Source organism: Anopheles moucheti, chromosome 2 (genome assembly GCF_943734755.1).
Source record: "Anopheles moucheti chromosome 2, idAnoMoucSN_F20_07, whole genome shotgun sequence".
NCBI classification, from domain to species: domain Eukaryota; kingdom Metazoa; phylum Arthropoda; class Insecta; order Diptera; family Culicidae; genus Anopheles; species Anopheles moucheti.
The window spans coordinates 12536107-12551240 of NC_069140.1; the positions used below are offsets into that span (position 1 = coordinate 12536107).

Below are 15134 nucleotides of genomic sequence, written 5' to 3' on the forward strand. Positions count from 1 at the left end.
TGAAATACCACCCCTCCCCCCCCAGCTGAAGCCAGTGAACAAAGGAAATCCATTTCCCATCACTTTTCCGGATGAACGAGATCTGCATCTTGTTGGTTGGCTTTTTGTCGCACCTTCCGCTTCCTGTCGAGCCCGCAAATACATCATCCCCCTTTGCCCATTGCCCGACATTCCGTTTGGTCGGACGATTTATGAGCCCACTGGCAGCTGCAAATCGACTCTCGAACGCTCGAACAGACTGGCTTGGCATGCCAGTAGCCAGAGGTAGCATGAGGAGGAGTCAGAAACTCTGCTCTCAATCCCACCAAATACCTTACAAATGCCACTCGCATGCCTGGGCTGTGACCACGTCCTGGAGGAAAGCGTCGAAATTGAGCCTCATTTTCAGTTCTAGGCCGACTGTTTTGGCAGCTTCGACTGCTAGGGACAGTCGGCAGGTGCTAGAGGTCGATTACTATCGATTTCCCTGTGTGAGCGACACGTCGATGGGCAAAGCGTGTCAGGGTGCGTGCCGTGCCCGGAGACAACCCCCGAGCGGAATGTAATTATAGCCTAACAAGCAAACAGGAACTGATGCGCAATGTACTGCATTGCCTGTTGATGAAATATTCAGGACGTATATGCTGACGAACGCATCTCGATTCGGAACCGCATTGATCGGATATACTTCAAGGGCTTTGTAAGGATATTGAGATGTAAATTATTCGCAATATACGGTGTTGCAGATAATCAGATCAGCAAATAAATCGATCCTGGAACGCATCATGAACGTGTGTTTGTTATTTGAATTGCTTATGCTATTTGTAGAGCGGTGCTAAAACAGACCCCTTGTGTCTTCTCCAAGGGCATCTTTATTTTGTTCTTCATGGAAGATATCGACTCGAGGGCTATAAAGCATCTTAATCTTGTACTTGCTGGTAAATACCAAATACAAAATGGATCTGACACTTCCACTAATTCGCAACCACAAAGAGTCAAGAGAATGTGGTAATCCTTTTAATATGAATCATTCTCACCAATCAATTTCGCATTCATCTTCGTCCGTAGCAGGAAGCCACCGAAACCTTCACCGTGCTACGGCGAGGCGTGGCACATACGATCGAATGTGTCCTCCGAAATAAATTACCTTCAATCACGGGTGACAAATAGAATAAATTCCGTCACCGCCAGCTGGGGCCCGAAGGTGTGAGAGAGCTATCAGGGCCGTACCGTTCGATTTGGCCATGGCCATGTCGCCACCGAGCGCTAACGCTTCTTGTTTTTCTTCTTCTACACTTTACACTCCCCCAATATCCTTCTTCCCCCCCCCCACGCCCCCCTTTCTCACCCCTCCGCAAACCGTCCTTTCACACAGTGGTAGTGAGTGAGTTTCGGTACACATACAAATTCTCATCGGCAGAAACTCAAACAACTGCTGCTGGCGTCAATTGTAGTTAAATCGTTCGGCGCGCAAACGAACGAGAGCAAAAAAACAGTCCGCTTTCCTCGTTTAGTTCGTCAAGTGTCAGTCTTTACCCGGTGTGTGTCGTAACCCTCCGCAAACCGCATATCTGCAACAAACAAACCACAAAACATCCCACAGGAGACTAAAATGTTTTCCCCAAAACATGTCGATGATTGAGAATGACGTCGATCGGGTCAATATTTTCCATCGGCTAAGCATGTTGTCGCTATTTTTGTGCCGCGTCGGCGGTTGTATGTGTTTCAAGCGAAACCTCCCAATGCCGATGAGTGATCTTGCACTTGAGAGCAGTAAGAAATCAATCCACAGTTGCGAACGAAGAAGAGTGTGTTCGCTTGCGCTCCCTGTCTCTCTCGCTCTATCCCATGTTGAGGATCGTAACTGATCTCCCATTCGTAAGGGAGAGTGGCTTAAAAATAGTATCCATTTTCAAGTTTCATCGATCGTGGTCAATAAGAATAGATCAAGCACGTTGAACTTGAATGGCGTCGAGGGTGATCGTCTGCGTGAGTTTTGCAGGCAAACCGATCTTTCGCGTGGTGGTATTTACTCACGTGAGCTTCAATTGACGGTCAATTATCGCGATTGAGTTGTAGACGATCGGCAAACGCTGTGCATTGTTTTGATTCGGTTATCCAAACACATTAACAATATTTCCATTTCCCGGGGCTCGGGAAAATGTTTGACTTTCCATGTATTATTTTGTTTCCACTACAGATGTTGAGGTTTACTTTTGATCAAAAGATACCACCAATTTATTCTGTTCAGTAACCGCAAACTTCCGGTCATTATGATCAAGCTGATGCTTTTACAAATAGCAAATACAACTTCGCAAACAATGAACGAAAATTCTCGGCTTAGGCTACAGCAAACTGAACAAATTTGTTATTCCGTTTTTACTTCGACTTCCGCCAGCTAAATCCAGTACCCATTCAGTGCAGAAGTTTTACCTTCCTGTTTGATTGTTTGTATTTATGTGTGGGTGTGTATGTGTGGTCTTCGGTACAAAAGCTCTTCAAACCCCGTTTTTCAGCAGGAATTCCTGCAGGATCAAGCGACGACACACAAACGATGGCTTCTCGTTGGTGGTGAAAGCCAATAAAAAAAAAACGCTACCGAGAATATACGCTCACTTCAAGCGCAACGTCACATTACCAAGGGAACATCGAGTGGCTTGGCCATTTCGAGTGGACCGCATCGTTCGGAATTCAATTTGCACCGAATCGACGAGACACGTGAAGCCATGCCCATGGACACAATACCACAGCGAAAGAAAAAGAGGGGTGAAAAAACGAATAGCAGCCGGGCATCGACGTGCTGTAAAGTTTCTAAACCGACGAAACCGTACCGGTTGAAGAGGGCCTATTTGCAAAATCCATCACCCTACCATCAACGTTTGATTATCGAATTGACAAGGCGACGCGTCGGGGAACGTTGGCTCCCCTGTGAATCCTTTCAGCATGTTTATTTAAAATTTCAATCTGGTGCAATTGGTTTTGCGGTTAGCTTGTTTGCGTGTGAGTGTGCTTGAAGGTAAATATCGATGGCGATGTTTAGTTAAGATGTAGAATGCCATTTGGAGTGAAATGTTTAGTATGAGTCATGTTTTTTTTTAAATCCAAGAGAGTATGTTTAGTTGAGCTTTATGTTCCATTTTTATTTACATTACGATTTTTTTCTGATGTGGTTAAATCATGCTTTATGTTATGTTATTTATAACTTCATAAAAAGGAACTGACAGCACTACATCAAAACTGTTGTCAACAGATAAAAATTGGGCATTATCATACCCTCCCTGATTGTGGTTGTAAATGATGTTTGAAGCTACGTCTAACGTCTGATGCAAACTTGACATTAACAGATCAAAGGCCTCGAAAGCATTTAGTCGTCCGCTTGCGACACTCATCTTCCCACGATGAGCTCAACCTTGTGTCACATCACTTTCACCTCGTCGCAGTGGTCGTAATTTTGTTGCTTTCAGTTCGGCTTTGTTCATGAACCGGTTGTCCCACGCCCACAAGATCTTTACCGTACATTTTTGGCGTACTTTCGATGATTTATTTCACATTTCGAGAATGGGAATTTTAAGCACACGCCGAACGACATCATTACTATGCAACAAAACATGAGCAAAAAAAACAACGGACTGTGGTATGTTTATTGTTAAAAAAAAGCCAAGCACAACGTTGCAAAACCAGCCCACGGTGGCGAGGTGTCAAAATGAAGCACAACACAAAACAATTCATTCCACACCGATGATGATGTAGTTTGGTGGACAAGAAAATTCGTTCCACCTGTGCCTGTAGTTCGGTTAAGGTTTCACTCCCATTTCGTGCTTTGACACGTTGTTTTTTTTTTGCTCCTTAAACACAACACTCGTATCCTATCTATCGGCCCTTTTGCATAGGGAATGGGAACCATTGTGGGCCTGCCCAGACACGAAAAGGTAGCGACAAACATCCCATTCTTCGGCAGCTAAAACAAATTGGAAAAGGCGAGCAGGAAACCGCTACAAACTAAAACAAAACCTCAACAAACGGGCGAACGGGTTGGGTCCACTTTGTTGTCACGGCATCACGGGGCTCGAATTTTGCGTGTTTGTGTCGTAACTGGGCCAGCTACCTACCGGGACCATCGGGTTTGACATCGATTTTTGGCCCCGATATTTTTAGTGTCTCTGTTAAACACCACATCGACAGCGTTCCAACCCATCGAATGGGTTTTTCGTTTCTTCTTCTTTGGTTTCCACTCACGAGCGGATATGTGATTGTGCAGGAGTGGTTGGAAATTGGTTTCTAATTTTAAAAAGAAACCACCTCTTTTGTGTCTAGCTCGTTCGATTTTCTTCTAGCAAAACCGCAAGAAGTGAGTGTGTTAGTGTTTTTTTGTAGTTGTATGTTACACTTTTTCGTGTATGTCACCGTTACTTTCATGACAAGTTCATTTTGTGTTTTGAATTCGTTATGATAAGGCAAGGGCGCCTTTTTGTGTGTGTGTGTTGTGAGAAGTGAAGAACGCTGATTCGAACGGCTACGTCGCCATTTCTCATCGTCAGCACCTGCGATTTACGATGAATGTTATAAAGGGGGTAGGTGTGCAACAGCAGTACCGGGCGTGATTATGTTGAATGAATGAAATCTTCGAACGAAACGTTTCTGTTCGCAAGTAGAGTCGATATTTACACAGCTGCTACTGTTGGTTTTGTTGCGCTTACGCTAACGGCAGATCAAAACGGTGGTACCCGTTGGTCGATTGAATGTGATGTGAACGGAACCAGATGGTTGCTACGTTTCGGGCGGTGGTAGAAGAACAGCTAGAGAGTCAGACTGGTGAATGAACCGTACGAATGTAAGTGTTGAAAGAATTGTCATGTATAACAGCATCAGAGTACATTTTTATATTTAATTGCTTGTTTGCTGAGAAATTAGCGTTCTGTTGTGGTTATTAAAAATGAACCTATATATAAACGTTTGCATGCGCTAAGGAGAACCATAACCATTAGTCCAACGCCTTCTACGATTTTTTCGCCAAAGGTACAGTTTTCAATCGGTTTACTTATTCGGTAATAATCAGCGAAATTACTTAGAAAAAATAACACGTAATTGCATTAATTATAAAACACGGAACAAAATAATGCTTAATGGAGGCGCCCAGTGTTTCATTATTTTTTAATGGAGGCGCCAAGTGTAAAGCAATTTTCAATGGAAGCAACTTATGTTTGAAAATTGTTTATCCATAACATCGCAGCATACGAAATATCTTTCGTTAAATTCATCTTTTTCAAAGAATTTTTATATTCATCAAAAAGACCCTGCAATTTTAAACGGAATAATAAAAATTAAAGCGTTTAAAAATTTTTATGAGAAACGTAAGCCTGAAACACTAAGAATTGATTTAAATGAATATAGAATACAATCTGCTTTAAACAAAAAGGAGGAACTCTTTAATGTTACAATGAAATTGATGCTTACGTACTGAACACGCTAAAGCTACCTCGCTGTAACCGTCCTCAAATCATCACTCCACTGGAGACAACTGGTCGATGCCACGGGTATTGCATATTCGGCACGTACGAATTGTGCTCCTTCACCCCAGGTGACACGGCCACATTTTATCCATCTTTTAGTGATGTACAAAAGAAAACCGGCGCTTGCTGTTAGGGTTCCATTTCCCCCATCCGTCATTTGCACGTAGCATTCCGTTGCCTTGGGGCCGTTTCCCAGTGTGCCAAGTGGTTGAACAAAAACAACCAACCAAGCTGGTATGATTTCTTTGCCTCTTCCGTATCACTGCTTCGTTAACGAAGTATCTTTCTTACGGTGAAGGAACTTTGTAGTAACATCGCAGTGTCTTTACGGTATTTCCTCAGCGGTAGCAGCTGAATCCGTAGGGCCGTGCTCAGTGTGCGTATGTGATTGGCATTTGTTTCCGGATGAAGACGGATGTTAGGCATACGGCCCAAAGCCTTTATAAAATGAATAAAAAAAAAGTTTCTGGTACAGGTGCAAAGAGATGGCGTTTGTAGTTGCCGTTGTTTTAAACATGCACCATTCTGAGCCTACGTGCAAAAGACACCAACACACCTACAATGGGAGCTCTGTGTGTTTTGCTTTCTTTGCCTGGGCTACAGGGGGGGACAACCAAACTCAAAGAGATCAACTGACAAACCGAGCGAAAAATTCAACTTTGTCACGCAAGCTTTTCAAGATGGACTAATGAGAGGATGATATTTAAAGAATAGAAAATAAGATGAAGAAAAGATACATTTAAAATGGCAAATTTGTCACCAATAAAAGCGAAACGAATTCAACCATTCAAGCAACTTTCAAAACTTTCAGTGGTTTAATTAAAATTAAAAAAAGTAATAAAAATTCCGGAGTTAAATTCTCGCATCTTTTCCGCTTGGCAAGAGCCTATCCAGTCGGTCTTTCAATTATCTTACGAACCACTTAATTCACGATGCGGTTTTCAATTACCGCGTTTGGAGTGCAGTTAAGATGGCTTACGCGAAAGCAGCCAGCTTAACTCGTCTACCTGTGCAGCTGCTCATCTTCGCTTTTAAGCTCCATAAAATGCTAGTAATTAGTAGCGAAATAAAACGTACATTACACACCTAACACACAGCTGAATAAATGAAACGTACTGCTTAAAGCCGTAAGCAGCTTTACTATTATTTTCCGATTTCGTCAGCTCAGAAAAGCTGCCACTGCCGCAAAACAAAAGGGTTGCTCAGTGGTCCGTATTCCGGTTCCCGGGATAGCTCGTTCGTTTACAGTTCGTACCCCTGCGTTTGGTTTTAGCCGCATTTGATGTCTGCCAGTCGGGGCACAAACCTTCCCGGGTGTAACTGTCTTTATTAAAATTTCATTCCGTAGCAATATCATACGTGCCTGTCGTATGCAGTATTATTACGATTGTGGTATGCTATACGGCGTGTAAGTTCCTCTTAAATTGTAGCGTTTGGCGAGTGCCGAGCGCAGCTCCTTTCTGGTGCACTGGTGCAACAGAAAATAAATAATCGTTGATAGTCTACCACCACGACTGGCAGACATGGTAAACATGGCATGACCTCGAGGAACACGAAAGTGCAGCATCATTAGTATGGTTGAGGCTAGTTACCGCTTGCACACTGTCTTACGATAGCGTTATGAATGGTCTCGCTTCCTTCCTGTGCGATCGTCTGCGCGTGTGCTCGTGTGGGACGAATTGCATACACGCCGTAGTCACTGGAATAGTGAAAGGATGGACATTGAAAGCACGGGGAGACACATAGCGAAAGTGAGCGAACGGCCAAGAGAGTGAAGAAAACAGGTCAAGAGATGCGGGCTGTGCCGCGCTTCCATAGAACGCTGGAAATTATTGCGATTATCTGCATTGCAAATAATGTGGAGGCTGTATACCGTGGCACCGTACACCGAGGATTCCGTTCGCAGCAAAGACCCAAACCATCGCTCGCCCGATGATGAGCAGCTTTCTGGCGCAGCTCAAAGTGAAACGTGCATTATGAACGAGCGTATTCATTATGCTACCGTGCACCGTAACTCGCTGCCGAGGAAAGTTTCCATCCTGTCCACCTTTTGTTCCGCCTTTCTAGTACTTGCTGCTGGGGGTGCTTGTCTCGGTTTAACAACTTGACGTACCGGGCATTGTCGAAGAGGGTTTCGCTTTTTTATGTGCCTTTCAAAAGCAAATTTACGCTAAAAACCAGATAAAGTATGAGGTAGACGAAGTGAACGATTGATGTTACAATTATATGCTCTACTTTTCATTTCCACCCTTCATTAGGGACAGCGTGAGCGAATGACCAATGAATCCTCTTGACGTTTAGTTTCAATGTTGTTCACAGAGTTTAAAACACTTAAATTACGGTTGATGGTTCCCGGAATTGTGATTAACTTCATGAATATGAAGAGCTGGTCCAGAACACTGTGCTTTTACTAAACGTTCCACTGTGAGATGGTTTTCATCTTCTTTGAACACTGTTATGCTAACTGTATCGATCGCCAGGTGAGAATGAGCTTGTTTCAACTGTCCCTGTTTCCGGAGGGCTTCATTCTACGTAGAAGACGATTTTTTTCTCCTCGCTTGGCTTTTTTCCAGAATCATAACATACACACACACTCACAGTAAAAATAAAGAAACCTTCCCTTTACAATCCCTTTGACCCATTTCTCTCACAACGCTGCGCGATGCCTCGTGACGCATTGTACTTACTTTCAAGCTCCGTTACCCCGTTCTTCCGGTCCACATCTGACGGACGACAGGTGCAATGTTTTGATAAAGAGTGTGTCACTTCAAAGCGGACATTTTGCGACCGGGATACACACTTGCCTTGTTCCTTTGCGACGAACGTGCCACGGTAACGAACCGGAGCGAAGGAAGGAAACATCCCAAGACACATATCATGCTCCTTTCATGGTAAAGAGCGATGCATCGAGATGCACCTTGGCAAGAAGTAATTTTATTACGGAAAAGTGCTTTCTTGATGATCGCTGGGCAATTTCAACCCAGTTTACGTGCAATTGACGCATCGCAGATGGGAAACAAGGAAAGGGAAGTGGGAAACTGATGCAATGCGTTTCAGGTTTGATAAGCAGTAGGGTAAGGAAAGGCAGATTTATATTCTTAAATAATTGGTGCTAGCTGTAAGTGGTACTACCATTTGCAACAAGATAAATAACAACTATAAATGAAGGTTATAAACTGTCTACTTTAGATATAAAATTCTTATTTTATTGGCCATGATGTACACACCATACCATAAATACCGCAACATTTACAGCTTAAAGTAAAATTGATTTTATCTGACACAGATTATGCTAGTTTCTGACAGTGTTCACTTATCCCTGACACGTAATCATGATTGCCTTGTAAGATAATCTCATTGTTCTCATCTCAGCCATTGTTTTAGAATTGTCTACAACAGTACATCGTTATCCGTTGCGGATCATTCTTCATCCGGAGTAAAATAGGTACTTGGCCTTGTCAGACGATTGTGAGCTTTCTGAAAAAGGATTTGCTTGTTGTAGTTGAAGGATATGATGTGTTAAAAAGTTTCTTTGGAATTGGAAGATGATATGGAAAGAAGCTTTCTCGATAGCATCACCTGTATTGAACATTGGCCGTATAGTAGCCATTGCAAGCAAATACCATGAAGACGTTCTGCGTTTGTGGGGGGTAGTCTTTGAGAGACGTTCAGATGAAGCTATTCGAAATGAACACGGGAACTTCAACCATTTTTGCACATTTCTTAGTATTAAGCGGTATGCGAAGAGTCAACAGTATGTGGCTCTGAGAATAACGTGTGGCTATTAATTGAGGGAGGGAGTTATTCATTCTTGCTACAATCGATCGATGCAAACCCGATGCAACCCACGATCTTCGGTATGGCAAACGAATTAATTTCCATGTCTGAGGCAAAGATAATAAATAAGATAATTTATGAATAAATAAATAATAATAATAATTGTTCGATCCCGATTAATCAGACGTTTGGGCAAGCGTCTGACGTGGTAAAGTTATTTGGGTCAGGAGCGAACGTGACATTTGGAAGTGCTCAGTGAGATCCCCAAAAACACATGTAAATAAAACTGAGATCCTCGCCAGAGGATATAAAAGGAGCCTAACTTTGTGGCTCAACAGTTCGAACTCTAGCTCTTTGTTCTTACACATGTTGGTCTGCAGACAAGACAACCCCATTTGTGAACCCCATTTGTAAACCCCAACGGCTCTCTTCAGAGCCCAGAATATTGTGAAAGATATATCGTCAAACTCCAAAAACACAACGTGGGACATCCCCCGGACGGAACAATAATAATAATAATAATAATAATAATAATAATAATAATAATAATAATAATAATAATAATAATAATAATAATAATAATAATAATAATAATAATAATAATAATAATAATAATAATAATAATAATAATAATAATAATAATAATAATAATAATAATAATAATAATAATAATAATAATAATAATAATAATAATAATAATAATAATAATAATAATAATAATAATAATAATAATAATAATAATAATAATAATAATAATAATAATAATAATAATAATAATAATAATAATAATAATAATAATAATAATAATAATAATAATAATAATAATAATAATAATAATAATAATAATAATAATAATAATAATAATAATAATAATAATGGAACAATCAGACGTTAGTGAACTATCTGTTTAACTCCATGACAATTACAATACTTAGAATAAATCATAGCCAAAGAAGACGATTATTGGACATCATTATGTTTCGCTCGAAATGTCAATGATTTCTTCATAATGAGTTCCATTTAACATCATTAAAAAAGACCACTTTGTCGTACACTTAGAGGAGCCACAAAAATTCAGATCTTCTAGGAAGCGCTCGAAGCGTTTCACCAGCTACGTTCATCAGAACTTTCTCGTTTTTTTGCGATGAATTAATACAACTCTTCCGTTTTCTTTTTCCGTTTTTTTCTCGCAGGAACGCTACTGCATTCAGCTTTATCGTCTGGTTTGGTGCACCATCCATACGCCATTACACTCAAGATGTGTACGAGGGTCCGCAGAACTAGCAGAAAATTAATGATCATCAAATCAAAGATGAAGTGTCAGTAGGCAGCACCCAGTAGCGAAAGCTTTCCTCCTTCAAATGGAATACCTTACCGTACGCAAGGAACCGTCTGTGTGTGTGTGCGTAAGTGAGAGCTAGAGCGTGCTAGAGGTGGGTGGTTTTTAAGTGTGGTGTGGTGTGCGAAAAAGGTTCTGCGCCCAACCTAGTGAGTGGCGGTGCACAAGGGGACAAAGGGGCGCGCGGGGAGCGCAGAGTGAAGTCGGGGCCGTACCGGACAGTGTGTGGTGGTCCTGCGTCCGTATCTGTATGATGAATCCTTCCAACGATGACTCGCCAAAATACATGGTCTCATCCTCGTCATCCTCGCACCTGCAGTCGGCCGCCGCTCTGCTGGCTTCCTCGCTCGGACTTGCCGACAGCGGTCTGTTCTTCAATCAAAGTGCCCGTGATCGGGACGTTGGCGCACTGGCGACGTCATCGGCGTCGGCGGCGGCAGCAGCAGCAGCGGAATCTGCGCTGGAAAGCGCCACTGCCAGCGCGGACACGCTGTCCATATTCGACGCGTCCGGAAGTAGCATAATGCTGCAGGGTTTCTCATCGACCGCACCCATCGGCAGCACGATGGAGACGCCCGGTGCGGACGAATCGATCGTCGATGGGGCGGGCGGAGGCGAATGGATCGACGTGGTGCTGCTGGTGCTGAAGGCTTCCATCATGATTTTCATCATTGTGGCGGCAATCTTCGGCAATTTGCTCGTCATCATCTCCGTCAAACGCCACAGGAAGTTAAGGTAAGCCCGATGGAACGCGCTTCGCTGCGGGTCTCCTCGAGCGAAACAATCGCGAAGAAAGGAGCACCAAGGCCTGAAGTGTCCGGATCGAATCGCGGGTTTACGGGTTCGGGGCGGACGTGCTAATGCGTCAACATTGCCCACCAGGGAACGCAGGTTGTGGTGTCGACGAAATGATCATTAGTGTTGTAAAATGCGCAACTAATGGTGGTGAAGTTTTGGGGGGACCGAACCCGCTGCAGACTATCGTCCGGCTAAAATGTCTTAATCGTCGCTATCCTCCCTTTTGCAGGGTAATCACGAACTATTTCGTCGTATCGCTCGCCATGGCTGACATCATGGTGGCAATGATGGCCATGACATTCAACTTTAGTGTACAATTAACGGGAAGGTAAGCAATAGTTGGTGGGAGCCACTTGTTATTCTTTTTTTTTGTGTGCTTTTTTGCGATCAGGAAAACCAAATTGTGGTTTTGGGTCGATGACTAACACTGCATGAAGTGCTCTTGTTACGTAGTAATATAAAACTTTAAATAAATACTTCAAAATGATTATTTATGAATCACTTAGTTGCGTAAAACATTTCGTAATTTATTTCCTTATCTTTGGTGGACATTTCTTACACAGCTGGAAGTTTGGGTCGTTCATGTGCGATGTGTGGAACAGCCTGGATGTCTACTTCTCCACCGCCAGTATACTTCACCTTTGCTGTATTTCAGTGGATAGGTACGTGTGGTAGGCCAATTTAATTTCAATTGCTAATTTAAGCACAAACGTTGCAGTAATTTAATCCAACACGGACACCTTTAGCTTCGATAACTCAATGCTAGTCTATCACACTCTTCGGGGTTCACGATTTTTCATTGCAGATATTATGCCATAGTGAAACCACTTAAGTATCCGATAAGCATGACGAAGCGAGTCGTAGCGATAATGTTATTAACTACCTGGATATCACCAGCGCTGTTGTCATTCGTGCCGATCTTTGCCGGTAAGTAGTGGGTGTTGAAGCGAATGAGTTTGCAATAAAACTAATAATCGAACCATTTTCATGAACGTCCACACGAACGAAGCATACGAAGCATAAGGGTAGCGATAATGCGGTGATAATCGTTTCGCGTTTCAATGTTGCATCGTTCGTTGACAGTCAACCTATTACACTCGCATCGACAAACTCATTACACTGTATGGAAGAAAATAAGCTCACCGAAGCATAAAATACTGTTCGAATAATAGTATAATAATATAGTAATAAAATAATAATAATAGTAATATTAATCAAATCAATGGACATTCAGGCAAATGAGGTCTACAGTAGGTCTAAATCATGTCTACATCATCAAATCATAGAACGGAATCAACATATTCGGTGTTAGTTTGAGTGTTTTCTGTTAATCGACCGTACATTCTTCAGATATCGGTTGTTCCGATCGTGCCACCTCAAGGACGATCTATATCATTTATCAAAAAACCATCGAGAGTCGATTCGAATGAATAATTAATCATTACCCCACAATGTGTCACGTTCTTGTACACTTATTTTCGCTCAATGCGGCCACCACCAGGTTGGTACACCACGGACAAGCACCGGAAGGAAGTGCTGCTGAACCCGGACAGTTGCCTGTTCATCGTCAACAAGCCGTACGCGGTCATCTCCAGCTCCATCTCGTTCTTCATCCCCTGCACGATCATGGTGTTCACGTACTTCCAGATATTCCGCGAGGCCAACCGGCAGGAGAAGCAGCTGGCCCTCCGGCAAGGCACTGCCATGCTGATGCACCAACACAACGTGGGCGGGGGCGCGGGCGGTGGCAGCGGGGGCGGCACCAACGGGGAGGCGCTCAGTGGCAGCGGGTCGTCCAAGACGCTTACCATGCACGAGGTGGACGCGGAACAGACACCGACCAAGGATCGGCATCTGATCAAGATGAAGCGAGAGCACAAGGCTGCCCGAACGCTCGGCATCATTATGGGCACGTTCATACTGTGCTGGCTTCCGTTTTTCCTCTGGTAAGTGTGCGTCACAGCTGACTGGCCACCCGAACACCCGACCTGAGTTGAAGTTTCTTTGGTTTGACTTCCCGGCTGAAGGCCCGCTCCGTCTAGTTGATTTGTAGCCCCAAACCGTTTGGAAGCTGGACGATAAATTTACCCAACTGTATCGCACCTTTCAGGTACATCATCACCTCGCTCTGCGACAAATGTCCCAATCCGGATATTGTCGTCGCGCTGGTCTTCTGGATCGGGTACTTCAACTCTACCCTGAACCCGCTCATCTACGCCTACTTCAACCGGGACTTCCGGGAAGCGTTCCGGAACACGCTCGACTGCATGTTCTGTGCCTGGTGGCGCCGGGAAACGTCCCCACTGGACATCAACGTGCGGCGGGCGAGCCTCCGGTACGACTGCCGGGCGAAGAGTGTGTACTCGGAGAGTTACCTACGGCCGTCGTCCCAGACGGATCGGTTCCACAGTGAGATCGGCGAGAGCCTGTAACGGCGGTACGATGACGTCGATTCTGAAGCCACCGAGTGTACCCGGTTCTTCGAGTGAACTGGGCACCGTTCTCCCCTTCCCTGAACCCTCCATTTCCTCACCTTCCTATTGTGGCACATACCATGCCAAAGAAGACTAGACCGCATTGTGCGCACCGGAAGTGGGAAGCTCCTTCTAGCAGATACATCACCTGTCGTTACCAAGAGATACGTTACTATGCTTCTGTTGCATGCACTACTACACTAGACCTGTTAAGAGTTTATACATCGGAATCTATATTTGCTTGGTTATGTATTTATTACTCATAGCTGCATAGTTTATTGTGCCGTTTCCGAGGAAAGTCTGTTTAGTTGTGTAGTGGTTTTGTTTTAACTAGCTCTAAAAACCGGCCGCCGGCTCTCGTTCGCCAGATTGTTATACTTTAGGGAGTTAAAGTAACTGCACACACACACATACACACACCAGTGAAGCGATGCTCATCCGTTAAATATCTCCATTAGCTGTCAGTCCATTATAGGTGCTCAGTGAATGAACGGTCGAAGTGAAGATTGTGTTACCTACTCGCAGGCAGCACTCACCACACGTTCCCTATATTTCACACGGCTGAAGGGTGGAAACTAAAGTCAACAACTGTTTTCCGCAGTTATTTCCGTCTTCTTTCCAGCAATAAATAAGGCAAAGTCCCAAAATTAGCAAATTCCTAGCGTAAATCATCACACCACACTTGTACCGGTTGTACGCCATGGCAATGGTGACGTTTTGGCCATCTTCGTTAAAGGGCAAAGGGCGCATGGTACGCATTTGGGATGCAGCTGTACGGTTGCGTTAAGCGCACGAGAACCCCCCAAAAAACACGCGATAAAATAGACAAATCGCTGCCAGTTTTTTATTCAACCCATATGTACCGCCGGGTACGTCGCATGCACTCATGCGACGCAACCAACAGCAAATGATGTGTGCACGATCAGTCTAGAACAGAGCGTGTTCGCTCCCACGCTCTTCAAGGTGTTGCAAAGTGCAACGAATCTTGGTGTAGAAAGGGTCATAAAAGTGTGTTGTGGAAGTCGTACGCCAAGGGGGAAGAAAAGAAATGGAAGTGTGGCGAAAATGTAATTGTCGATAAAACTCATAAAACTCAATCTCCGTATCCCAAACAGACGTTAACAGACAACCGTTACACAAACGTTACAAACGTTACATTACACACACGTACACAGAGCATAACTATTCAAAGCGGGTATTTGTTCGTAAGAAATTGTAGTCCGTACATCAAACGTATTGTGTAGTGTAGCAAGGCGA

General features: G+C 43.6%; 2 protein-coding genes across 2 annotated transcripts in view; both read left to right on the forward strand.

Annotated features, from left to right (window-relative positions):
- LOC128299102 (uncharacterized) overlaps positions 1 to 10636 on the forward strand; it is an 84601-nt gene extending 73965 nt beyond the window's left edge. The window contains exon 5 of the mRNA XM_053034964.1: positions 10460 to 10636. Coding sequence (XP_052890924.1) covers positions 10460 to 10550 — 91 coding nt within the window. The 3' untranslated portion in view covers positions 10551 to 10636. The remainder of the gene's footprint in view (positions 1 to 10459) is intronic.
- Positions 10637 to 10640: 4 nt separating this feature from the next.
- Positions 10641 to 14073, forward strand: LOC128299362 (octopamine receptor beta-2R). Its single transcript, XM_053035304.1, has 6 exons — positions 10641 to 11340; positions 11633 to 11731; positions 11967 to 12065; positions 12209 to 12330; positions 12905 to 13349; positions 13514 to 14073. Exons 1-6 carry the CDS (start codon positions 10856 to 10858, stop codon positions 13833 to 13835), a joined length of 1572 nt encoding a protein of 523 aa, XP_052891264.1. The 5' UTR covers positions 10641 to 10855; the 3' UTR covers positions 13836 to 14073.
- Positions 14074 to 15134: the final 1061 nt, after the last annotated feature.